The sequence below is a fragment of the Lycorma delicatula genome, chromosome 13 (genome assembly GCF_047948215.1).
Source record: "Lycorma delicatula isolate Av1 chromosome 13, ASM4794821v1, whole genome shotgun sequence".
Taxonomy (NCBI): Eukaryota; Metazoa; Arthropoda; class Insecta; order Hemiptera; family Fulgoridae; genus Lycorma; species Lycorma delicatula.
The window spans coordinates 52623597-52650835 of record NC_134467.1 but is presented as its reverse complement, the minus strand read 5'-3'; the positions used below and the strand labels follow the sequence as shown (position 1 = coordinate 52650835).

The 27239-nt window shown below is 37.1% G+C and overlaps 1 protein-coding gene across 3 annotated transcripts in view; it reads left to right on the top strand.

The window, feature by feature from the left end:
- Positions 1 to 27239, top strand: part of LOC142333862 (transmembrane protein 47) — a 145651-nt gene that overhangs the window by 74143 nt on the left and 44269 nt on the right. The window contains exon 1 of one of the 3 annotated variants that reach the window (XM_075381429.1): positions 1807 to 2181. The exons of the other annotated variants lie outside the window; for them this stretch is intronic. Within the exon in view, the coding sequence (XP_075237544.1) occupies positions 2152 to 2181 (30 nt within the window). The 5' untranslated portion in view covers positions 1807 to 2151. Of the gene's footprint in view, positions 1 to 1806; positions 2182 to 27239 lie in introns of those variants that run through there. 3 annotated transcript variants of the gene reach the window in all.

The following is a 27239-nucleotide window of genomic DNA, read 5'->3' as shown; positions in this document are numbered from 1 at the left end:
TGCTCTACTGCTTCTTCCTTTCCGATCTTTTAAAATTATAAAGTTAAAATTAAACTGTAGAATATTTCGATCGAATTACCGACTCGGAAATGAAAATATCTACCTGTTTTAATGACGTTCTGTTTATCGCGTTGTAAACGGATGATACGGACGGTATTTATTGACAGAAGGGAAGCAAAAATCTGTCCCTTTACATTATCTGTAACGGTTTTTCTTACGGCTTTGACGCGTTTAAATCATCCGAGCTACGAGAGATATCGGTCGCGATTTGTTTTCTCTGAGAGTAATGATGCTCATTGTATAACCGGTACCTTCGATATAGCGAACAAAATCAAGATGATACTTGTGGCAAACGTCTCGGTTAAAAAGGCGACGAAAAAACGCTTGTTCCTTGTTTTCTTTAATAAACCTGGCGCGATTGTTTTTCCTTTTTGAAAACGGGGAGTGCACTTACGAATTGCATCCGGTCTTCTGCGCTCGTTACGGTTATGGCGTCGCATTTACATGCCCGATCGGAAAGCCAGAAAGGCAAATATTAAGAGCCTTTTAGATATTTCATGTCGAAAGAGATTTTATAAAGATTCGGAGTAAAGAAATAAATGCAAGCGATGTAACGTTAGAAAATAAAGGAGTCGACGGTCTTCTTATAATTAAGTTGCTTTCCTTAAAGATAGGAATAGACGTTTACGATATGTATTTACTGCCGATCTCCGTGGCGGAGCGGTTGCGTCTCGGCCTTTCATCCGGAGGTCCACAATTCGAATTCTGCCCGGGCATAGCGTTTTTCATACGCGACAAAATTTCATTTCCCACGAACAAGCTTCTCTGTAAGCTTCTGCGGTAAATCGGTTCGTAAAAAAATAAATATAAAACTACACGTATATAATCTTTTGCGTTAAATTATTATTCCCTTTTTTCTCGTGGTGTTTTAACAAAAAAAAAAAGAAAAAAATATATATAAAGTAAAACAAACGTAAACCGTGTAACTGGATCCAAATAATATACGCGGGTCGGATTCGAGCGGTTAATTTTATTTATATCGATGTGGAAAGATAAGAGCGGGGAAATTTCAATTTAATATTTTCCCGTCCGCTGACACACCTGATTTTCTCTCTTGATTCTCGTTTCTTCGTCCGATGTTAGTTAGATTTCGAAGGTGTGTAGGCCGTAGCGTTTATAAACCCTCTCGTTTTTTACTTATTTAGTGTTTTGTGCATTATAGATTATTTTAAGGTCGTAATCGAATAATATTATAACGGGTGTTAAGAAGTGTTGTAATTATTAATTATAAAAAGTTTATTTTTATTTTTAACTATATCTGTTTTTGAATTCGATTGATTTTGCGAATTTTTTATACATACATTATTTTATTATGATTTAATTTTTTTTTTTTTTTTAATTTAAAAAGTAACTTTTTGTAATAAATTATGTTCTGTTTTATAAGAGTTTAATTAAAAAAATATATATATATTAAAAAGAAAAATATGATTTTAATGAATTTTGTATGACATATATGTTTTATTTTTTGTTACAAAAATTATTATCTTTTTTTTACATTACGTTTATTAGAAGTAAAAATCAAAGGGTTGTTTATGTTACTGTTAATTTTTTTTTTCGTTTACGTAATATTTTTGATAAAATTACATTTAAAAAAATCTTATTTTGTCGCTTCGTGGTGATTTATTCTTATTTTTAAATTAATCGATTTATTATTAAATAAAAAGACGAGGTTATTTAAAAATTAAAAGATTCGATTTTTCAGCGCTTTAAAAAAGTCGTTTTTTATATTAAATACGGACGGTTATATATAAAGGTGAAGTCCTGGATTACCGATTCGATACTGCGTCTGCTATCGGTCATTTCCATCCTCAGCCGCAATTACAACATCTTCCTACAACTTATCGCCATCCACATCCTCAAAGTCAGTACCACCATCAGCAGATATTATATCGACAACAACAATTACCGCAATTACAATTACAAGCTCGACCGCAATTACATTTACAGACGACACAGACTGTCAGCGGTAACATTAATCAGCAGTCTACTAGTAGCAGCAGCAGTAATAATAATAATAATAATAATAATAACAACAGTAATTCAAATCATCGCCAGCGTCAACAAGATAATCAGCAACAGGAAGAGGAAGTCATGGCCGATAATCGTAATCCGATCGCTCAGGTTCGATTATTTAACTTTTGGTTGCTTTTTCCTCTTATAGATTAAATTTGTAGCTAGAAAACTCATGTAATATCTTAAACGAGGGCATGTTAATTACATATGCGTTGTATTATATAAAACTTTGAATATTAATAGGGGTCGACGTGAAGTGCCACTCCTGTTCTATAGAGTTATAATCGTCATTCTAAACGGTATACCGTATAAAATAAATTACTTAAAAAAAAATTAAATTATAGATTTTGTTTCGTTTAAATGTTTTGAAATATTTAGAAATGTAGATGTAGATGAATCGTACCGATGTATTGATCTGCAATTAATAATGGATATTATTTTTACGTAAATCTCAGTCAGGGCGGGTGCGGGTCTTTTTTCCATTATACCTGACTTGCGGTGCACTACTTATTTATCTAGCGGTTAACAGAAAGGGAAATATCGATCGATTAAAAAACGTATCTAATCGGTTGTTTTTTATGCATATGTGTATATACGTATATTACAAGTTCTTTCTCGGCCTTTCTATCTGAACGCGCGCGTGTGTAAATAAAGTAATTAAGAATCGAGTACTTATTGACTGGGTTTTCTTTTCGTCCCCGCCGAATAATTTTGCGCAGATTTCTGCTTGGTCGGAATATTTTTGCTTTTGTTTTAATACGGTAGATAATTATATATTATTTTACTGTAATGTGTTAAAATTTAAGCGATATATACGACGAATAAATTCATAACATATATAAAATTAGGGCTTTAAGATAAACGATTAAGAAAGTTAATTAATAACGATTAGCGTAATTATAACAGAACTGGTGTTTATAAATAGAGAGCGAAGAGAAAAATTAATAGTTGTTAAACTTAGGAATGATAGATTAATCAGAAAATTAACAAACGTATAAAAATTAATAAATCTGTTTTATTGCGATCGGTACATAGTAACGCATTATATGCATCGCGTCAGAAATGAGTAGATATGCTAACAACGCTGCACCGCTGATAATAAAGAGAAGAAACTGTTCCGGCACGGAAGAAAGGAATTTCGTTTTTTTTTATTCTCGAAGCACGACAGTTTTTGAAGCCAGCAGTCGCATTAAAAATATTTTTTTTGTCTTCGGTCATCGGACCGGTGTGACGCAGCTCTCCAAGATTCTTATCTAGTGCCAGTCGTTTCATTTCTGTACGCCTCCTACATCCTACATCTAACGATTTGTTTTACGTATTCCAAACGTCGGCTGCCTGCTCAATTTTTCCCATCTACCTTTTCCTCCGATATCAGAGCGACTGTTCGAGGACCCCTTAAGACGTGGCCTATAAGAACGACTCTTCTTTAAGCTATATTTTTCCGAACGCTTCTTTCTTCATCGATTTACCGCAATACCTCTTCATTTGCCGCTTTAACCACCCGCCTCATTTTAATGTTCTCCTGTAGTACCGCATTTCGAAATCTCCTAATCTTTTCTTCTCGGGTACTCCGATCGTCCAAATTTCACTTCAGTGTAAAGCTACGCTCTATACATATATCTTCAAAAATGTTTTCCTGACGTTTAAATTAATTTTTGACGTAAGCAAATTATATTTCTGACTTGTGCTATTCGGCATTTTATATCGCTCCTGCTTCTTCTTCCATCTTTAGTAATTCTACTTCCTGAATAACAAAATTCTTCTACCTCCTTAGTCTTTTCTCGTTTTATATTTATAATCGGCTATCCATCTACTTTATTTGCACTACATTTCATTACTTTCGTTTTGTTCTCGTTTATTTTCATATTAGTTCTTGCGTAGGACTTCATTCGTGCCGTTCGTTGTTTCTTCTAAATCTTTTTTACTCTAGGTTAGATTACTTTATCGTCAGCAAATCCTAGCGTCTTTATCTTTTCACCTTTTACTGTTACTCCGGATGTAAATCGTTCTTTAACATCATTAATTGCTAATTCTGTGTAAAGATTAAAAAGTAACGGAGACAGGGAATATCCTTGTCCGACTCCCTTATTTATTACCGCTTCTTTCTTATGCCCTTCGATTATTACTGTTGCAGTTTGGTTCCTGTAAATGTTATCGGTTATTTTCGTATCTCTAAAGTTGAAGTTAGATTTTTTAAAGCGCTGAACATTTTATTCCCGTTTACGTTAACGAATGGCTTTTCTAAGTCTATAAATGCCATGTACGTCGGTTTGTTTTTCCTTTATCTTTCTTCTACTATTAATCTGAGCGCTAAAATTGCTTTCCTTGCCTCTATAATTTTCCTGAAGCCAAATCGGTTTTCTAACGCTTCTTCCGCTCTCTTTTCGGTTCTTCTGTAAAGAAGTCTAGTAAAATCTTCGAGTAATTAGGCTAATCGTTCTGTATTCTTCACATTTATCTGGTCTGCTTTCTTTGATATCATGACAGTAACACTCTTTTTGAAGTCTGACGTAACTTTCCCTTTTTCATAAATATTATATTAACAATCGTCGGTAGTTTTTGATTTTATCCTGATTACAATGATTCAGTCGCTAAGCTTTTTGAAATGCTTTATTCTCTTTCCCGTCTTGTTCTTTGCAAAAACTACTTTTGCCGGCCCTTTATTTGACCGAGTTAATTATTCTAAAATCACCCGACCGTTTTCCTCTTCCCGTCGAACCTCGCTAATATCTACTACATCTGCTATTAATCTACCCGTTTCCTTCTTTAAATTTTCTATCCTAGCTTTTTTAGATTTCTAACATTCCACGTTCCGACTTGTACGGTGTTATATTTTTATTTTCTGAATCCCCTTTTCTAACAGTTCCCGCCCGGAGATCCTAACGCGGGACCGGTTTACCTCCGGAATATATTACCGAGGAAGGCGCCTCCATCTTTATTACATGAAAATGCAGAGAACTACATTTTCTTGGAAAAAAGATTACTGTAGTTTTCCATCCCTTTCTGCTGCGCAGTACTCGGAAGATCGAGTGATGTTGATGCGGCCGTTTAAGTCGTCCTGACCTACACTCTTAACGACTACTGAAAGAGCTGCTGGCCTCTTTCAGGAATCATTCCTTAGTCTGACTCTCAACAGTTACCTATCTGATATGGTTGCACCGTCGGTCCAGCTACTTGGTATCGCTGAGCACTCAAGCCCCCTCATCGTCGGCAAGATCTGATATAAATATATATATATATATAAAAGTTGTAAGACGCTAATTACACGGCACCTTTATATTCCATAAGCCACGTGCATCCGGCTTTCAGTTAAGTTTCTAGGAAACCACTACGTGTTGGATTGCAATGCAGCTGCAGCCTTTGTTTCTTTAGTCTTGTGCTAGCTTCGTTACAATAAACACGTATTAAGTACGGCACTCATTCGACGAACACATCATCTTATTATTGTAAAGTCAGCGCGTACGTGTAACTTATTACAACGAATACGTAATAATAATTAGTACTTGCGTGTATATCAAAGAAAACTTTATGGTATTAGCGTTTGTAAAATAAATATTCTTTTGTAAAAGCGCATCATCGTCGCGTATAAATACAAATAATATATATAAAAATAAGCGAATAATATCCACGCACCAAAAATTAATTTCGTCGGATGTAATTTCATCAAATACCAGCGTTCCGAAGAATTTAGTAATTGCGGCGATAGAAAGCAAAGGCGGGTGAAATTGAAAAATTAGCTAAAATTAAGAATAAAACAAAATTTTTGTAACGTATAAATATTTACGTAGATAATATCTATTTTAAATTTAAGAATAAATTTTACGAACAACGCCGTGGTTTAGCGACGTAGTCGTCGATCTCAGCCCGCTTAGAAAACCTAACTGTGGAATATTTAGAAAATAAATTATTAAAGAAATTTAACACTAAGGTCTCGTTCCGTAACAGATATGTAGATGACATTTTAGTACGCGCACGTGAACACGATATTAATGTAATATTAAAAAAATTTAACCCGTTTAATGAACAGATGCGATTTACAAGGGAAGTTGAAATTAACAAAGTATAAACGTTTTGAATTTAACGATAACTCGTTTCGAAAAGGAAATATCTACAAAACTATACATAAAACCGACATCTTCAGGCAGGTACCTAAATTTCTTATCGGCACAACCGATATCGCATAAAAAATGAGTAGTCAAGAATCTTGCAAACAGAGTAATAAAATTTACAAACCCCGAAGGTAGACCGGAATATATAAAAAAAGCAAAAGATCTGTTGATAAATAATATCCGGAAAATATCGTAAGTAAAATATTTAAAAGTACAATTCATAAACGCTATAATAATATATCGGTCGACCGCCTTAATAAAAATAAAAAGAGTAAGAATTATGTTGTACTACCGTATGTCGCAGATCTGTCAGAAAATATTTAAAAATTGCTGCAAAATTCCAACAGCCCGTAAAATTACAACGATCTCAGTAGTATGTTTTTAAATTAAAATCGCCGATAGAAAAAGGTGAAGAAGCCGGCGTAGTATACAGCATTCCGTGTAAAGATTGTAACGCGTTGTATATTGAACTAACATCTCGTACCTTAAAAAAAGAATAGAAGCCCGTAAATATAGAACAAAATAGTGACAGCGCTCACATAACATGAACACTCGTTCGATTTCAACAGCACCAAAATATTAGGCAAAGAACAAAATACGTACAAAAGGACCGCTCTAGAAATTATATACATCATGAAGAATACAAACGCTGTCAACAATAGAACGGACTTAGCCGGATTTAACTACTATTTTTAAATTAATTTAAAAACCTTATTTATATTGTTAATTTAGTTTTAAGGAAAATAACGTTTAACGTTTGTAATTTTTGAGAAAAATATGTGCATCGTAAAGGTTTCAGTACCAGGAAATAGCGATCTGGTTATATAAAGAGATAAGAAAAGATAAGACGGGTCGTGTACGAGTAGGAGATCTGTTACAACAAGGGTGGGGATAAAATATTGTTATCTAGAATAGGTGGACCGGTTAATTTCTTAGTATGAATGCGTATTGTCACCTGAGGAAGCTTAGAGAATTGTAACTGAAACTTTGCGTATTTAATTTATAAGTTTGTATAGTCGATCGGTTAACTCGAGAAATTAATAAAGGTAATAGTTTTAATTAAAATTGTACCCACACGCGCGCGCGCGGAGACGTTCACGTCAGTCCGAGACTTTTCTAAGACTAGAATGTAAATGAAGATTCCTGCGCGTTCTGTTGATAGTACAAAAGGTATAAGTGTTGTCGGCTATAACCGCACGGCGCGCTACGTTAAACAACAGTCGGTCATGAGGAACATGGAGTCTGATGTAGCGAATGGATATGTGGAACAGCGCGTTGTAATGAAAGTTGTCGTTAATGAAGGCGTAAAACTCGTCGAGATTGATTCGCGACTCCTGGAACAGTACGACGATGAATTTTAGTCGCAGTAAAACGTTCGAACGGTGCAAACGTTTTAAAGAAGGCCGTACGTCAGCCGGTAACGATCACCAAAGTTACGGCCTCGGTTTTCTCGGATAAAAATGACATCGATCGCTTCGTTTTTCCACTCCGCGGAGCTAATATTAAAAGCTAGTACTACCGCAAAGTTCTTCGAGATGTGCGGAACGCTCTCGAGAAAAAAGAAGAGGTAGGGAGGCCGAGGTATTTGGAATGCGGTTTGGAGCCGAGCCTCTACCGGAGCGGAACGGTGATCGCATCGCACCGGTTCTAAATTTCAAACGGTTACCCGTCTCCCGCATGCGGAGGAGTCTTGCAGTCTCGCGATGGAATCACGGCAGCAAGAATGGCACGCTACGACTAGCGGTAGGTCCTTTTATAGATTTGTACAGGATTTGGGGAACGGTACGCATCTAGTTCGTTTTTAAGGGCAACGGGAGCCCAAGTGCTCTTCGACCGCGCGAATCGAACCGATATTTGTTTCGGCTCCGCCTGGCAGCCGATGAGCTGTGCGTCTGCGGGGAGTTGCAGTCGAACGAACACATGATGTTAGATCGCCCAGCTCTTTGGTGGTGTGGGGGGAACACAATTCAGGCCACCCTGGAACTTAGAGGTCAAGGAGAAAATTGGCCGCGCATAAGCGGCGAATCGATGTGGCGTGAGCCGCATTGTCGGCGGATCCTGTGGGAGTTTCTTGATGCCGTCGCTTTGTTTAACCGACATCTGTAGTATAAGGGATATAAGACTCCTGCCGTTTGCTGTAGAAAGCTACCAAACGAGAAACGGCTGGCCATCGGTTAAATACAGCTCCGACCGCTATAATATGGTGGACAGGTACTTGCTGGCATTCAGCGACGTAGGCGTGGCAGCGAATTACTGTCCTTGACGGAATAAATTTTAATTTATCGACAAGTCATATGTTTTAGTATGTAGACGGGGTGCGCTTACCCGTTTTAGTAATATATGACAAGAGAGTGGTGTAGGGCGCTACAGTTAGGTAAGCTCTAGAAGCTAATTAGGATATCGGTCGCTAAATCGTTTTGAGGCACAGTAGCCGTTTGCGGCTCGGACATTCGGTATTATGCTTTAGGGCGACCGAATGTTGTGGTGGTGGGAGAAATGCCGGACAAACCGATTAAGTCGTGTACGTTATTTTGGCCGGGAGTTGTTGCCGCACACCGCGTGCAGAGTCCGGAACTCGCTCTCGGCGATTGTCACCTGTTTGGGCCGTTGAAATTGTTGCCGGGAGGCCAACATTTCAACAGCAACATGAGGTGAAGCGTAACAAGTCTTTCTATAGGCCCTAGTGAAATGTGTAATTGTAAGGGGAGAATTAAGTATTTTTTACTATCGTAAGTGTTAATAGACACCCCTCGTGTGTGTGTGTGTGTGTGTGTGTGTATATATATATATATATATACACCCACACACACGTATATATACACTTGACATCAATGAACGGACGTAAAAAGAACGTCCTCTGCACACCAAAATTTTATTGGAATCGTCGACTAAATTATTTAAAAATTCATTAAATCACTCGATCGGTTCAACGCGTTTCTAATTTTCTTTCAATTTTATGCCGATTTCTTAATTTCAATACTTTCTTTTATTATTCTTTATTATTATTATTATTTTAATTTTTTTCTCTCCTTCGAACGGTACGTCCTACACTTTCCTACAGCGACCTAATCGAATCTTAATAAGTCACATACAGACCGCAAAGGAACTTCTGTATAACTATTTTTCTTCGATAATTACAACTTTAAAATAAGTTACTGTTGTTACGTACTTGCTGTTTTTAGTATATTCAACTTTTAATCCTTGATAATCCTACAGCTTCCTCTTCCCGTTTTCCAGTTACACAACTGTAATACAGTTACGACACACCCGGTAGCGGGAAGAGGAAGGAGTAGGATTAACAAGGATATATAAATATTTGAATTATCGACGACAAGCGACATACGTTTGGATGTCCGCCTCGTACCTTACATTCAGATTTTAAGTGTCATCGGATGTATACTGTTGTCGATAGGTTTAGGTAAATTTCGGAAAAACAGAGCAAAAGCCTATACAAGTATGTAGAAGATAAAGATTTAGAATTTATCGACTAAATTAGTAAATAAATTAAGGGGTGTGTATTTTTATAACGGATATTTTTTCGTTTTACGCCCTGCACTTTTTCGGCATCTTTTCGCGTAAAACTTACTTCGTATAGCGTGTTTTATAGTAATGGACGAATAAAACATCAAAGGAAACCCGCTAACATGTTGTTTTACTCCGGTAGTTTTAAAAATATAAGCGGTATCGCTTATAATTATAAATCTAATCTAATCAGACCGATTAACAGTAATGTTTTCATTATTGAAATAATAAATAATTGCAAAAATTACCGAATCTATTATTTAAATAATCAAAACGTTACTGTTAGCGAACGTAGGTTAAGTTTGTTTTTAGCTTATATTTATAATTTCTCCGCATAAACCCACAGATTTATGCCTCTATTGTACTTTCTTTTTGAAAACGAGGAATCGTCTATATCTACCGTCATTCCTGGACCGTCTTTTTAATAACGCCTTTCCCAGGTGCATTTTTCAATTCGTTATGCTTCGCTCGCTAACATTGACTAATATGTTACTATGTTTAATATAACCGGTATAAAACAGTATGTTAGTGTGTTTTCACTAATGTTTTATTCATCGATTATTATAAAGCACGCCGATTAAATACTTTTATGTGAAAAAGTGCTAGAAAAATGAGGGGCTGGGCGTAAAACGAAAAAGTACCTTATAACGAGCAAAAATTAAATTATTATTTTATTAATCGTCCGCGTTATTCGTATCGCGATAAAAATTATATATTTAATTACTGGTACGCGTTTGAGACGTTTCGGTTAAAAAATACGCTCTTCCGTCTTCGTCCCTTAAAGAACTTTTAAACAGTTAAACGTAAAAAATGAAAATTTAGAAATTCGTCTGCTTGAACGACCTATTTTTGGTTCGATAATTCCCATCCTAAGCCCCCCGGCAGGCCCACAGAGAGCGACTCAAAATATTTAAACTAAAAGATAAAGTTGCGACGCGTAATTTTAAAGAACATTAAAAAACAAACATTTAGTCGTAAAAACATCATTATACGGCAATTCTTAACCGAAATGAATGGCGGTCGTTTAATTTTTTTTTTTACTACGCCTTTTAAATAATTCGATAGCGAACTGCTAAAACGTAAAATTTAGCAAACGCTTCGACGGTCAATCACAGTCCTCTACAGATGTATCAAAAACCGTTAAATGGAACGGCTACAGTTGTTTGTGACGTACCGTTTTAAAAGGCGCGGGAAAAAAAAGTTTTCATAAAAACTTCAGGCTACGACAATTATAAGAAAAGCGGGCGGCGGTCATATAATATTTTTTACAGCCTGTTTCAAAATCGGCCTCCAGCAAACCGAAAAATAGTTCGCGTCGAGGTAGGACCTTTTGCTAAATTTATTTTTTCTACGTTACCGGTCGATAAGTTACTTAAGTTTCATACCGAGAAGGCGATTCTTAATAATCCGAGGAACGTGACTTTTCCTAATATCAACGACGATAACTATTACGAAATACGTAAGACGATTATTTATCGAAGAAAAAGTTAAATATACGGTTAAAAGAATTAAAAACCGTCGACTAAAATGTAAAGGCGATTTATAATAAATTATTCACTAAATTAGAAAAATAATTAACGGATTACCGATTAGTAAAAAGTTATTTAATTTTATAACGAGTATCGATAATTCCTCCGTTTATAATATAAGATAATTTATAACGATAAATTAAAAAAAAACTATCGACAACCGTTATGAATTATCGATACGTATCGAATCGACATGCAAGCCGACTACGTCTTCATCGACGTCGTGTATCGATGAAGATGTCTTTGAAGATATCTTAACCGATGAAAATGAAGAATCGGAACTGAAATCGCTGAAAAATTGCAAAACAAAAAGACCGAAATCGACTTCTTCGACAACATTTTTATCCGACTGATAAAACGACCTGTCAAGGAGAACAATAACGCGTTCTACTGCAGAAGAAGGCTAATATTTAAGAGGATAATGAGAACGTAAAATATAAACGTCGGGATATATAAAACAACGTACGGATGTCGAGGAAAATCGAATGCGGATTATAAGTCTTTCGAAAACAGAGTATTACGAAGGATTTCCGACCCGGTTAGGGGCGCTAGATGGACGGTTATCGTTGCGGAAGCGGAAAAAAGGAAAAACTCGATGATATTTCCCAAGAACCAGACCTAATAGCGGTATTCAAAAGCGGACGGTGTACAGAAGGACGAACGAAGAAACGATCGAGACTTTGACGGACGGTAAGATGGACGGAAAAGACTTCAGGACAGACCAAAACTGAGATAGAGGAGACGGTGTCCTAAACGACTAAAATCCTTCAAAGCGACAGCGACAGAAGGAATGACGGACGACAGAGTGTGGTGGAGTCGGGTGGTGTGGGAAGCTTCTATTTGTAAATCAAGCCGTACCGATAAAAGTATAGCGTTAACCGCAGCTAGGATGTCCAAACTCCATGCGATCGCATAAAACCTCGTATCGCCTGCTGAAATCGATACGGTCGGTGTTTTAATAGGCGTGCAAGAAGCGAAAAAACTGAAAAACATTCCGCCTTCTAACGACACAGTATCGAGGCGAATCGGTGACGCGGCTCATCGTTCGATTTGACGAATCGACAAACAAATATAGCAAACTTTTCTCGGTTTTAATGTTTTTTCGAGATATGAATGCGATAGGAGTAGATCGATCAAAGAAAACATGTCGTTTTGCAAATCGATACCTGGTCGTGTAGCAGGACGATGGAACTACTAAAAACTATAACGTAGATCGGACAAAATGTATTGCGGTGTGTAGCGATGGTGCAAAGGTGACAACAGGAAAGAACAAAAATCAGAAAAATAATAATGTTTTCCTGAAAAAATTAGGAGATTGTCTTATACCGAGAACGGATTGGACGCAATGCTTCCTTAACAGACATTGTTCTTGCCGCGGAAGATTTCAAACAAATTCTCTGTAAAACGGATAATTTTATTAAAATTCGACCGTTACCGAATAGGATGTTTGATAAACTACGCGACGAAACGGGTGAAAAGAAAAAACCTCTTCCTTTCCCTGCACAAGTCTAATCAGGGGGGAAGTAGATTGAAAATAATTTTCGGTGAACCACTTCTTTGTTGTTTTCGCCTTTGAGTTATTAGATAGGAATCACGTTTTCCAATGCGATGTGTATACAAAATCGGTGAAAAATAAAATTAAAAAAATTCTGTCCTTTTTAAGTTTTACGCGTAAGATGTTATTAAAAACGTTTTTATCAAAATAATAGATTAAAATAAGCTGTGAGAAAAAAGTGTTTATTCCAATCCTGCCAAATCCAAATAAATTTATTTTTGTCAGAAGGACGTATCTATGTATGCGGACAGGTACTACCTTCTGGGGAAGGAATGTATTAAATTTTTACAAAGACTGGAAAAAGGCGCCGAGTATTTTGGCCGAAATAGAATTTCAAATCTTTACCGGGATACTTTACGAAAAACTTTTTCTTATAAAGAAGTTTTTTTATCGAGATTACAAATTACCAAAAAACTTTTTTAAATATTCACACCTTCGCAAAAAATTAATATATATGTTATTTTCTTTTTTTCTAGCTGTATCTTGCTACAGAAAAGGAGTAAACTGGTGTTTATTGCATCTATGTTTCTATGCGTCTCAAGTCGCAGGCCTTCGATAAACTATAAAATATTGTTGCCCGTCCCATTCCGACTCTGCGGTAACAAATATTTTTTTTCAATTTCAATTTTAAATCCATCGTGCGAGTTACCCGCTGAATTTGAAAAAAATAAATAAAAAGAAAAGAAAAAAGAGCGAAAGAAAACAAATTAGCCGAAAATTATTTTATCCTAAAAATACAAATAGAGCTTTAAACGATCGGAACAAAAGAACTTTCGATTTTCAAACTTTAAAAGGATCGATAAGTTTTAATTTTGACCGGCGTAGCCAGCAAAGTTATCCGTTGCCGGCTTTTTCTGTCGCTATGTATTCTATAAACGATTCGTTTAACTTAGCGTTCAGATGTTTACCGACTCGATCGTAAACACGTTAAACGTCATAACTGTAACGTCAGTAAACTACCGCGCTAGCGAAAAATTACAAACTCGTTTTCAAGAATAACAAGGAGTCTAAATCGGTACAAAAAGGAGACGATTTTAAAAACACGTAAACGCTACACTCGGTTCGGCTACCTAAACCTTAGTTCAACAAAGACAGATGTCGTAACGTTCAGCAGCCCGAAAAACACTTACCGGATCGAAAACAAATCTGGACGATATAAACTTTCTTAACGGTATAAAAATTTTACGTAACAAATTAAAAATCTATAAGGCTACTTGCCTGCACCGCGTAAAAGTAATGATTTTCGGAAAACGAGATATATCGATTTGCAGGTTAACGTCGTTACCCCGACGCTTGAAAACGCCAGTCGAGAGGTGAAAGTAACGTTCGTTACGTAGCTACTGGTTACTGGAGCTAACGATCTTCCAGTCGGCGATGCCCTGTGTTATTTCGAAAAGGTTATATTCGCTTCGTATATTTACGATTCACAATAGAAGCTCTTTCGAAGTCGACAGCAGGGCGAACACGAGGGATACAAAGCCGAGACCGCTTCCGGGTAGGGCGTACGGCGATGAGATCTGAACCGTCGAGGTGGAAGATCGGAGGAGAATCGTCCCGTTCAAAATGCAGGCCTACAGAAGAACGCTCCTCGTCGCGAGGACAGATAAAAGGACGAACGATTAGGTTATAAACGAACCGCGTGTACAGAGGAAGTTGTCTGCGATTTGTTTCCGGCGCATTCTCCGCTTTTTCGGACATGCAGTCTGTAGATCCGGTGGAAATCTTGAGCAGCTCGTCGTGCAGGGTAAAATCGAAAGTAGGTCGCGCGGAAGACCGTCGAAAAGACGGTTGGACCGAATCGAAGAGGCGACTGAGAAACGCTTGGCGCGTCGATTCAGCGGCAGAGGATCGTGAGCTGCAGCGGGAGATCATCAGCAGGATACGAATCGGGTCACCGACTCTCAGACACGAGAGGAAGGATCGCTGACGATGATGATGTAGGCCTAAACATTACTTGAACCCGGGTGGGGTACGGCGGAACCGACCGTATCGGAAGCTCATTTTTCTCGGTAATCGTGACAAGAGATGTCTGTAGTCCTGTAAAATGGCGATCTCGTCTTTCGGGAGCAAATCGTAATTCTTGTGAGGCCATTTATAACCGTTTACATCGTTACGGTAATTAAAATTAAAGAAGCATGTCCGCGATCTTTACTCGACGGTGAATGTTTTCCGTCGTTAACAAAAGTATCTCTCAAATAGCTATTGCCTTTTTATTTTTTACTAAGAAGCAATAATTATTAACCGTTTTCTCCTACTTAGGCGAATTTTTTGACTCCGAACTGTCTACAGCGATACCGTATAATTGTATAGTCTATAGTGATTTTTATTTATTTAAATTATACTTATTCTTGTACGGTTAAAAATAAATCTACTCTTCTACTTTCCCGTGTAGATAGCGCTGTAGCAAAGTTACAGCTCTAGAAGGGAAAGTATTGTAATCGGTCAGATTTCGGCGCATGCGGTTTTCACTAGATCTTGATGTTCTGACACCTAAGGAACCCAGAAAAACGGTTGGAAATTTTCTGGATGTAATGTTCATGTGTGCGCACGGTGTCGCCTCTAAATCACCTTATATTTCCAGAACTATTGGACCGATTTTGGCCAGACTCGTTCAGATTACTTATATTTACGGGGCATTCGTGCCGTTATATTTTCAACTTAAAAGGTCAAGAGTGTGAGGCTGTAGAACAGGTCCCCCTCAGTAGCTCGAGATTTCGCCTCATTAAGGTCGTATTTTTGTTAGGCGCATATGTCGACGATTAAAAAACAGCATTTGCAGAAAACGTCAGCAAAATCGCACTCTAACTCAAAAAAATGCTCTAAACTACTGGTATGTGATGAAGCCATAAGTGAGCGGGGAAATTAAATAAACGAATGAAAAGGTAACTCGGTCTGACCGGATCTCAAACCCGATCGCCCGGCCGACTGGGTACCTGGTGCGTTAAGCCTCACAACTACACAGGCCTCCCGACCGTACAAGCGAAATTTGTTCTATGTAAGCCGTAAAATTACATTAGTTTAGTTAGTGCCGCTAGTAATCGGTTAGTTAGTCTGTTACCGAATCAAAACGAACGCGTAATTTCAATATTTTGTAAACGGTTTTTTTAGAATCTTGTCGTAACAACTTTACGCGATATACGAAAAAAATCACGCGTCCGATACAAGTAACGATGACGATGAAAATGCCAAGCGCTAAACCGAACTGACGAAAATTCTACCCTTGCTGCAAAGTAAAACTTTTTTTAAATCGTTCGAGAAATTAAATTTCTCTTGCGATGCGATTACAAAACCCCAAGTCAAATTAACATCGCATCGATCTCGTACAAAAACACAAACACCCCCACCCTCTCGTGCCGAGAGATGAATCGCGCTTCTTTCTACGAGCGTTAGTTTCGACTGAGGGTAGAGAAAAGTAAAAAGTTAGGACCGCAAGACGACGTACAGCGTCTGCATTAGAGACGCTAAGTAATGTACGAAAACGTTTCCTTTAATTTTTGTCGCCCGTCAAAAATCTTAAACTAAAATATATTCCCGACCGATAAATCGCAAAAAAAATCCTTCAAAAATTAAGGAAGAAGTCCTCGTTTTGAAATTTCAAAAACAAAACGTTTTTATGTAAGTCAATTACAATTCCGTTCGATCTAACGGAAAGCGATTTCGGTTATTAGATGAAGACCGATTCGGTTTCTGAAAGAAACCTGTACAAGGTAACCCGTTGTAATCCTCAAATTAATTTCGGAAGGCGCAGTTAATAAGAACGACGCGACCTTATATCTTAAACGACTATTTGATTCGAACGGCATAAAACGAAGGAAAGACTTAATAACGGGCAAAAAAATACTTATTTATAATCTGTAAAAGAATAGGGTGCCGTCTACAAGAGTAGAAGATGAAGAAAGGGTTACCAAGCTACGATTCAGAAAAGAGTGACGCAAAGATCTAGTCTGTCCACCGACGCTTTCCGTCTTGTACATAAAAAATACAATACAGGAATTAAAGCGGAGTAATATCCCGGAACTCGGGCGAGAGAATATCGTATAACCCGTACCGTGAAGCGTCCCTTCTACTTCTTCAAGTTTATTCTTTCTTCCTCGATCAAACGCCGTAAAGGTCGGGTCGGGTGCTTTTTTACCGGAGCTTACCGGGGAACCGACTGCAAACGGCTTTGGAAATGTCAAAGATTGCGATTGCTATCCGAGCGACGCACAAAAAGCCGAACTAGAGACCGAGGTACGACCGTGACGAAGCCAGGCCGGGCCTGTTATTCGATCGACGGATCTCCTCCCTGCGCGAGGAGAAAAAATATTACGTTGTCTGTTTGTAAATGTCTACTGAAACGTCGACGCTACTGTCCGATCGCGAGTACAACTTAAAACTAAATTCTGGGTTTAACGTATTTTCGCAGCGCGTCTTTGCTAATAATCAGATTATGTTGTTTATATATATACGCACGATTTCTGTGCTTTGTTAGGAGTATTTTCTGTTCTTCACGTAGCTTCCGGACATGTCTCGGTCGTTCCTATACGCAATTACATCGCGTTTAGTTTACGGTTGCGTTCGTTTACGTCAAACGTTTAACGGTTTTTTTGTACGGTTAGTATTAAGAAAATTAGTACAAAAAAAAGTTAACGGAATAACAATTTAAGCTCTGTTATAATCCCTCGTTACTGAAAAACAATAACCGAAATTACGAATCCTTTTTACATTTTTACGTAAAAATATTTATTTCTAAGTTTACGATATGTAATTTCTTCAACGATATACACGTATTTGAAAAAAAAGATATAAATTTTAATTTTATCGTTTTAAAATAAAAATAAATATAAAAAGACTTATTCGATTATATTAAATCTATTTTTTAAATATTTATTTATATTTAAATAATAAAATAAAGCACAGACCGAAGCTTTTTGTTAAAAGTTTTTTGCCGACCGTAACTAAGTAACGTTCATGAATTTAGCGTATCGACGACAACAAAAAAATTAAAGATCTATCGGTCGAACGGTCGGTTTTTAATAACTCGCATCTCAACGCTTCATTCAAAATAAAAATGCGAGCGCATACAGCAAACAAATCGTCGCACCGTCCGTCTGGATAACATCGCGATTTCGAAAAATGTGTTTTTGATTTTTTGAACGTTTGGGGGCTCGTGCGCCAGAAGGCTAAAATAATTTTTTTTAAATCGGGGGCTGCACCGCAAGGGGATGGTGATTAAGTTAATTTTAGTGACTGTATCCTTTAAAAAGATACGTTTTGAGTATTAAAAATTTGAAATTGCGAAACGTTTTTTTCAATTTGGGAGCTCCTATACTCGAGGGAAAGCGGTCGGGTAAAATTAATTTTTAATAAAATAATTCGTAAGCGGCCGTAATAAATTAAAAAAATGGCTTTTTAAAATTACTTAAAAAATACGGCCGTAATTCTAATAAACGAAGTCGGTAATTTTCTAGGAAGGGGTGAAAATTTTCGGCTAATTTTTTTCTCGATAAATATTAAAAAGTAAAAGCTGTCAAACGGTTAAGATTTTTACGTATAAAATCCGACGGGTACCTTGCACGATAAATTTAAATTAATTTTTATTTTAAATTAGAAAAATGTTTTTCGTTACTACAGACCGTGAGAAAAATCTTTATAGCGGCCTATCGATGTAGAAAATATAGATGCAGAACTACTTATTTGAAGCGAGACGTAGCTAAAAAAATAGTCATTTTTTGCAAGGGGCGTGAATATTAAATAAACATTTTAGGTAATTTGTAATCGCGACAAAAAAATTACAACGTTTGGAATAAATCTTTTTTGCTAAAGCGCTCTGGTAAATATTTGAAAATCTATTTCGGCCGAAATATCCCCGTCTTTTTTCAATTTTTGCAAAAATTTAACGCATTTTTTCCTCCCGAAGGTGGTATCGGTGTACGGAGTTGGAAAAAAATTGTCAAAGGGAACGAGAGTTATAAGACCGAAAGAAGGCAAACGCACAAACCTCCGTCTGACAGAAACGAATTTTTAGGACTCGTAAACAATCTTTTTCGCAGTTTATTTAGATCGAACGGTTTTTAATTTACTTTTAAACGTTCCTTAAGGCGCAGGACTTAAAAAAAACTTATTTTTCATTTTTTTAGAGTTTTTTTTCACCGATCTATATATTTTATCCGGTCATACGTCGCTGTAGCCGAGAAAATTAAAATTAAGCGGGAAAGACAAATATTCACGATATAGTCGTTTTAAAATTACACACATCGGTTAAGAAATTTTGCACGTACAACCGAAACGATCGGGGCGTTAATAAATAACATTAAAGTTAAGAAAATCATGTAGAAACGTAACGTTCACGGAAGCAGCGTTTCCCCAGACGTCGTTACATCTGTCGATACGAATATGTTTTTTTTTTTGTTTTTTTTTTGTCTTCAGTCATTTGACTGGTTTGATGCAGCTCTCCAAGATTCCCTATCTAGTGCTAGTCGTTTCATTTCACTATACCCTCTACATCCTACATCCCCAACAATTTGTTTTACATACTCCAAACGTGGCCTGCCTACACAATTTTTCCCTTCTACCTGTCCTTCCAATAATAAAGCGACTATTCCAGGATGCCTTAGTATGTGGCCTATAAGTCTGTCTCTCCTTTTAACTATATTTTTCCAAATGCTACTTTCTTCATCTATTTGCCGCAATACCTCTTCATTTGTCACTTTATCCACCCATCTGATTTTTAACATTCTCCTATAGCACCGCATTTCAAAAGCTTCTAATCTTTTCTTCTCAGATACTCCGATCGTCCAAGTTTCACTTCCATATAAAGCGACACTCCAAACATACACTTTCAAAAATCTTTTCCTGACATTTAAATTAATTTTTGATGTAAACAAATTATATTTCTTACGGAAGGCTCGTTTAGCTTGTGCTATTCGGCATTTTATATCGCTCCTGCTTCGTCCATCTTTAGTAATTTTACTTCCCAAATAACAAAATATATGTTTTTTAGCCGCCAGAAATTCCTACGCTAAATACAGCCTTCAAAATAAGTTTTGATCTGTTCGATCAATAAGCTAAGCAAACTGCAAAGTAATAAAACGATAATCGAACCGATCGCAAACGTAATTTATCACCTATATTTGAAATTTACACTTGGAATACAGAATGGAATTTTTGTAGCGTAAAAAATGACACGGCTAACGGGATTTAAATCCAGAACCTTCCCCGATGAAAGGCTTAGACGCTACCGCTTCGGGGGGTAAGTCGACGCAATAAGGCGCTTAATATATGCGACGTTTAGATGCGTACGTGTTTCAGTGAAATTTTTTAATTTGTATGTTTCCCGTCGAAATGAAAAACTTTTTTTAGTTAATATTTCTGAGGCGTTTGAAACGCAAGGCGCAAAGTTCTATATTTGTAACATTTCTGTACAGGTTAGTCTTGGGGATGCAAAAAATCAAACGCGTTACGTCAAAATATTGTAAGATCTCGTCTTTTGTAAACCTTTCGTTTATTATAGTCGTGTAGCTTCTCTATGCGCTTTGCGAATTCACTTTTCATTGTATTTGAAATATTACTTTACATTATTTCGTCTTTTTCAACAAACGTTTCGTTTTCAGTCGTTTCTTGCCTCTAATTAATTTATTATTAAATTAATTAATTTTTCCTAAAATTCGTATTTAAAAATTACATCGCGTGAAAAATAAATAGATAATAAATAATAGAAAAAAAATCAATAGCGGTAATCGGGTTATGATCCGGCAGTTGCCAGGATAAATAAATAAATAAATATTGCAATTTTACTTTTCACTCCGTAGATTTTTTTTTTTATTCAGACGATACACCGACCGCAGTACAATAATTTGTCGAAAATCTTTTCCGTTCTTCATAACGTTTACTGTTCGCAGCACGATCTATCGTAAATATTTTTAGATTAACTGAAAAATTCACATTTATATAGATTTCAACCTCATCGTCGTTATAAAACACATCGAGCTCGTAGATAGATACGATAGAAAACGATTCGCGAGAGACAAATGCGGAAATCCAAATATAAGTTGACGAGGATGAAATTATAAATAAGATTTTAGCGCTTTTGAACTTTTGCGTCTGGAGAAGAGAAGGGTTTTTTCATTACGGCCTGTTACTGTTTCAACCGCTTTTTGTTGTTTCCAGCGCTTCCTTATCCTTTCAGATCGAGTTACTCTGACCGGGCTTACAGTTACGGTTACAGTTCTGTTTTCTTTCTCTGTATGCGGACTTGGGATCTCTTGATGCTGTGGACCCCGCACTACCGGTCTACTGTCGATCGCTTCCGATTGAATTTTGTGTTCTTTCGCGTCCTCGACTACCTCCTTTTCAGATTTGTTTGTGCATTTCTATTTCCTATGAATTTCAGGCTTCTTTTAACCGATTGCTACTCGGGAATTCTCTTGATGCGATCGTAGAAGTTAGTCATCTTCTAAAGGCGGTTGTTAGTTTTGCTATCGTCCGGTTTAACTCTTCATCGGATCTTAATCCGTATTCTTTTTTATCTTTTTCCGAGCCTAGGATCTTTCTTTTCTTCTTCTCCAGTTCGTTTTTTATCGTTGAGGAATACGGTTTCTACTGCGTACAGGATTTTAGGTTCGATCGCTCTAGTATAGCGTTTTATTGTGGTGTTAATCGGAAGGATTTCTCGCTGTGTATGTGACGACACACTCGGTACGCCGATTCCGTCTTTTTAACCCTTTATTTCAGCGATTCTTTTTCAGAGGTTATTAAACGATAATAATTAACGCCTCGCTTAAGTTATTCGATTTAATAGCCCGGAGAATATCCGCAGACTCGTTACCGAAGTTTATTCGGGAAAATTATTAAAATAGATAAACTGTTTTTTTTTTCTTGCAGAGTGCTTCGATCTACCGAGGAGGAAGTCCCAAATTTAACAGACCTTAAACGCGACGCGAATAAAATTTTACGCCAGACGTACACCGACGGTTACGTAAAAAATAGACTAAATAATATTTATAAAGATACAGAACTACGCCAAATTAAGGGTGCTTTTTTAAAAGGTAGAGGGGAGTGGCTAAAGCGACTACAGAGGAGGGGCGGCTCACCAGTCGGCTGTTCCTCCCCGCCGCGATTACAGAACATACAGTACACGCACGCGGAACGAAGCGGTATAGAGCACAGCGAACCCGTTCCGCCGCCCGTAACATAACACGACGCAATAGACGGGACGGCGGTACAACACCGGTATTCTTTATTGATTTATCCCCACCGCGTATAAATTTCTACCTCTAGTTACTATGGCGACCGAAATGTCTCGAACGTACTCCTCTACGACGAAGAAGGAATCAGACACCACCCTCCTAACCTAAAACTCGCATTTAAAAGTTACATGCGCACGTACGACGAATGTAAGCTTCGCGTGTACGAACGTTAAAGAGATGTCCGTATGCTCGGATGCGATACACGTCCAAGTTTTACCCGATTCTGGGTTACCGCACCGCGAACATCGTATACACGGTACTGCATACGGCCCGCTGAAACTTTTATCAAATCGCTACAAATGCGCGCGCGCACGAACACACACACACACGACTAACTATATCGTTATGAGCGACCCGCATATAAAGATCCTCTGAATGCGTGTGTATTCCCCGCATCCATTCGACGATTGTAAAAAATCGGCAAGGGTTTCACCGCTACCCTTCAAATGGAAAAGAAGGGTAGCGGTACCTTCTCACTTTATATAAGATTTATTCATCGTGTCGCAGATAAGTCATCTCTACGTACCTACCTCTTACGTCAATCAGACTGACCTATGTATTGCAAGAGTAATAAACGTCTAAGTTTATACTTAATTCGATCTCGCACACTATCTTAACGTAATAATAATGTTTTTCAAAACACCCCGTTTTCGGGAAAGGATAAAATTATATTTATATTTTTAATATATACGTAAATAAAATATTACTCCCGAATAAAACCTGACGCGATACGTACGTACAAATTAAAATACACAAATTTTAGAAGTAAGTTCCGCTAGAAAAGCAAAAAACTTAGTTCTTTAGCGAGGATTATTATTTTCAGTTTAACTTATAAAATAACAAACGTCAGTAGAAAAAGAAGACGGTATTAGATGTTTTATAATCGTAGGAACCGTTAAATCTTACGAATATTAAATAGTACGATAAAATAAGTAACAACCTCCCCTGATAGATAAAGAAGACCCGGCGACTCATTTAATAACTTTTTTCGATTCTTCTTTAAATTCCCATCGAAAATGTTGAACGTTACGCCGAATTAAAAGACCAAAAAAATTTAAGCGACCTTTTTAAACCTTAAATTTGATTTAAATTTTTTCGAAATTCGAATTTTCAAAAAGATTTAAAAAAAGATTACGTTAAGGAATTGTTTTTTTGTACGTCGTTTTAATAACGATTAAGCACAACAAGCGGCTAACCTCAACGGTTATTTGGGATAATAGAAAGAATAAAAAAGCATTAATTAAAATGTAAAACTAGTTGATCGTTAACCTTTATTTCATAGCGGTTTCGCAGTGATACCGTCTAATATTTCTCAGCGGCCTATTACGAAGAATATGTTTTTTTCATAAATTTCGGTAAATCAAAGATGCATGGCAAATTATTTTCTCATAAATAGCGGTAAAACTGTCGTTACGTCTATTCATTTGCTGCCGATAACGAAATTTGTGAGCGTTTACGATTAACATTTCCCAAGTTATGCGGTAATTACGAATTATTTATCGGAAAAGCCTGAAAAGTTTTTTCTCTATAATCGTTTACTTCGTAACGTTTTCATTATTTTTACGTAAAATAAATTCCGTTTACGAAATTTAGAGCTCGTTTAACTCTTATTTTTGGAAATACGATCGAGTAATCGATTATTTAATTCGACCGGTAACTTCGGACGATGAAAAACCAAATAATTCGTCTGCGTACACGGCACGCACACCGGTAAAATTAAGCGAAATCGGACGAATAAGATTAAACAATAATGCGTATTAGATATCCCGATCTCCGTGGCGAAGTGGCTAACGTGTCGGCCATTTGCCCGGATATCTCGGGTTCGAACCTCGGTCGTGGCATTTTTTCATACGCTACCAAGTTTCCATTTCATATTCCTACGCCGCAAGTTTCGATCTTAACGCGGTTAATTATTATTATTATATTTCGATTATTTTTATAATCGCTCTTAAAACAAGAAAAAAAAATGCAAATAGCTATTGTACCCCGTTTTAGGCGATCCCGATGGAAAACCTAAAGTAAGTTTAATAACGGTTAAACCGATAAAAATATACATAGATTCCCCACCCGGACCGAAATGTACGCTTCTTTATGCGAGGATGGAATCAAAAGGAAGACGCAGAGGTAGAACGAACTGTAATCAGACATCCCCTCTACAAAATTTTAATTTAACCGAGAATTTTTTTTTTTTGAAAAACATCTACTCCCTTAAAAGTAAATGTCGATTACCTTGCTTAGCGTACGCGACTTTATACCTATTCTGATTATAATAAAGACGATTAAAATATATTCTCGGGTGAATAAATTTGTAATTAAACGATGACAAATGTAAAAATATATCGACAGTCGGTTCAAAAATAAACAGACTGCGTTGGAAAAGAGTGAAAATTTTAAACTAAAATAATTATACGCGATCAAAAGCAGTATTAAAGTGACAAGGTATGTTTTAAACGTACAACGAAATAGCCGACCTTGAGGCCGTAGCCGATATTAAAAATTTCTCTGCCGGTCTGAAAAAAATCTAACGGAAGTTATAAAAAAGCGGGGTAAGAAACACGCCTTGACGTAAAATTTTTCGTAATTTAAATTTCAAACCGTGTCGTGTAACGACTTAAAAAAGACGACGAATCGAAAATTCGTTTAATTATTACGACTATCTTCTCAAAAACATTATCGAAGGATAGATACACCGATCGTATATTTCACGTCAGACGAGGCGCGATTTCATTTATCTGTTAATTCGCATCAGATCATCCGGTTTCGAACATTTCCGTTTTCCGATATCGGACGACTGAAAATTATCACCGGATATTTGAGCGTCCGATATTTCTCGCGATGAGAAAATCGTGTTTAGAGTACCGTTTCTGATAAACGGACAGCAGCTGATTTTTGACCGGACTGTCGACACGATAGTATGCCGTACGATTAACTGCTCGGTTAACAGATAGCGAAATAGTACCGCTTCTTCCAACGAGACGGAGCAACGTGACACTAACAGGCAGACGGCGTTATCCTCCGCGTTTCCCGGATTTATCTAGTTGCGAATTTCTCCTTCGGGTCTGGTTTACGATTCGATGAACCGAAGGCGAAAATTCGACGAGAAATGGACGGCATTGCTGACGTTTTTTCGGGTGACTCGATGCGATCACTCGAACACAAAAGTGTTTCGTCGCACAGAGAGCTCGCTTCGAACATAGCAAAGGGTAAATTTTATTTAATTCGTAAAATTACATTTAGCGTGTAATACCGTGTTCAGTCGGTAGCCGATCTGTTTCAAATCGCTTCGGTCGGGAATATACGTAATCGTAATAAATAAGCCTCAAAGCGTAACATTGCAGTTTGATTTTCACGCGAACGAAATCAATTCGACGGTCACAAAAGAATTAATCGCCTAACGATACGACGGCAGATTTGGTTTTCCGGGCGACAGACATAATATCCTCATTAATGAGAATTCTATTCGCGAGATTAGCGATCGTACGTCATATTAATAAAGGTTCCAGGATATAATCCACCCGGTGAATAATTTTTATAGCCGAAAACGTATAATTAATTTTCTACTTTTTTTTTATCGGTTTAATCGGACGCACGTGTAGCTTTATACAATACCGTACGATTTAATAATTTAAGTTAAAAAAAAGAATTCGAAGGTAAATGTTGCTACTTTAATTTTCCGACAGCGGTCGCGGTTTAACAGATATTTTAACGACGAATGAAAGGATCGTAGACTGTTGCCCCGACTCGAAATCCGATGGCGGTCGATTTATCTGCAACGACAAGGGTTCGGTAAATCATCGTTCTCCAGGAATCGATAAGGTTTTTAAAGGAAGGAATAAGCTAATTATTTACGTAACGAACGAACCGCCTCTAAAATATATAAACGTCGTTGTTTTCCGATAACATTCGGGTAAGTTCGGGAAATTTTCGGAAACATTAGACGATCCCTTCTTTTCGTATAGCGTTCGGTTACGATAGAACTTCGAAAAAGCGAACGATCTGCGTTTCGCTTGACGTTCCGAATAAGTCGTTCGTATTCGGTTCGTCGAACATTTTTTAAAAGAGTTTATTCATACGTCCGTATTAAAGTAGTAAAAATATTAAACGATCCATAGATGAATTAATTTTACGACTTGTGTTTTATAAACGTCACTCGTGATACGCCGATGATCGATGAATCTTATTAAACCGCCTAAATCAAACAAATTTAGAACCGCTACACGGTGAGGTGAGCGATAGCATCTCCTGGAACTATCTGACGGATTTCTTTGACGGCAATAACCGGAAAGTCGTTGCGTCGCGTTGCAAATACCCGTCTCGTTAAATAACCAAAGCTACCGATGAATACCGTTAAACAGTCTCGTTTCCGGACCACGCTATCTCCAAACAAGGCGATATTTTTTCGCCTGTTGCGATATCAGAAGTTAAATATTTGGCGACTATCGTCGCTGAACGTTGAAGAATTTGCGAGAAAAAGTCACAATTTTACCGCAATTCCGGTTAATTTACTGCGTCGCGGTGCAATTAAACGCTATTAAATCGGTCGCGAACGTTTTGTTTGAATCGTTATAGGCACGCAAAAAAGAATCTCGCGGAAAATCTTCCCGCCGAAGAAGGCTGGCAACCCGCAACCCGATGTAAAAGTAAAGGAGCAAACCGAAACATTTTCTAATACAATTTAAATAAAAATATTGCAATTTTACGGCCGGCTTTATAGAACAATAATAATAGATTTGCAAAGAAAATATTCGACCGCTTCGCAAACAAAAGAGCGAAACTAAATTTTGAATGAAAAATAAACGACCGCTAAAGCTATTAAAAATTTAAATGTTTTTTTTTTATGAAACCCGGAAGGATTCAGGAACAGAAGAGAAAAGAAAAAGGAGCTAAATGAAAGTTATTACGCCGTCCTTAGAAAATTGTTATACGTATTTTTAAAATCCCCCGTTTTATTGTCTCGTCGTTTTTATACGATTATATAATACGAATCGAGAGTATTGAGAGTTAACGAACGTAAATCTATCGAGCGAAAGACAAATATATAACGATCGATTAAATAAAAATAATTTAAATTCGGTGAAGTACGAATTAAAACGGAACGTACGATCATCGCTACGGATCTAAGAGGACACAAATAGAATTGACGCGGTTTTAAAATAAAACGTCACAAAACGAACGGTTACGACGTCACGCACAAACGTCAAACTAACAAACCGGAGAAGAAAAA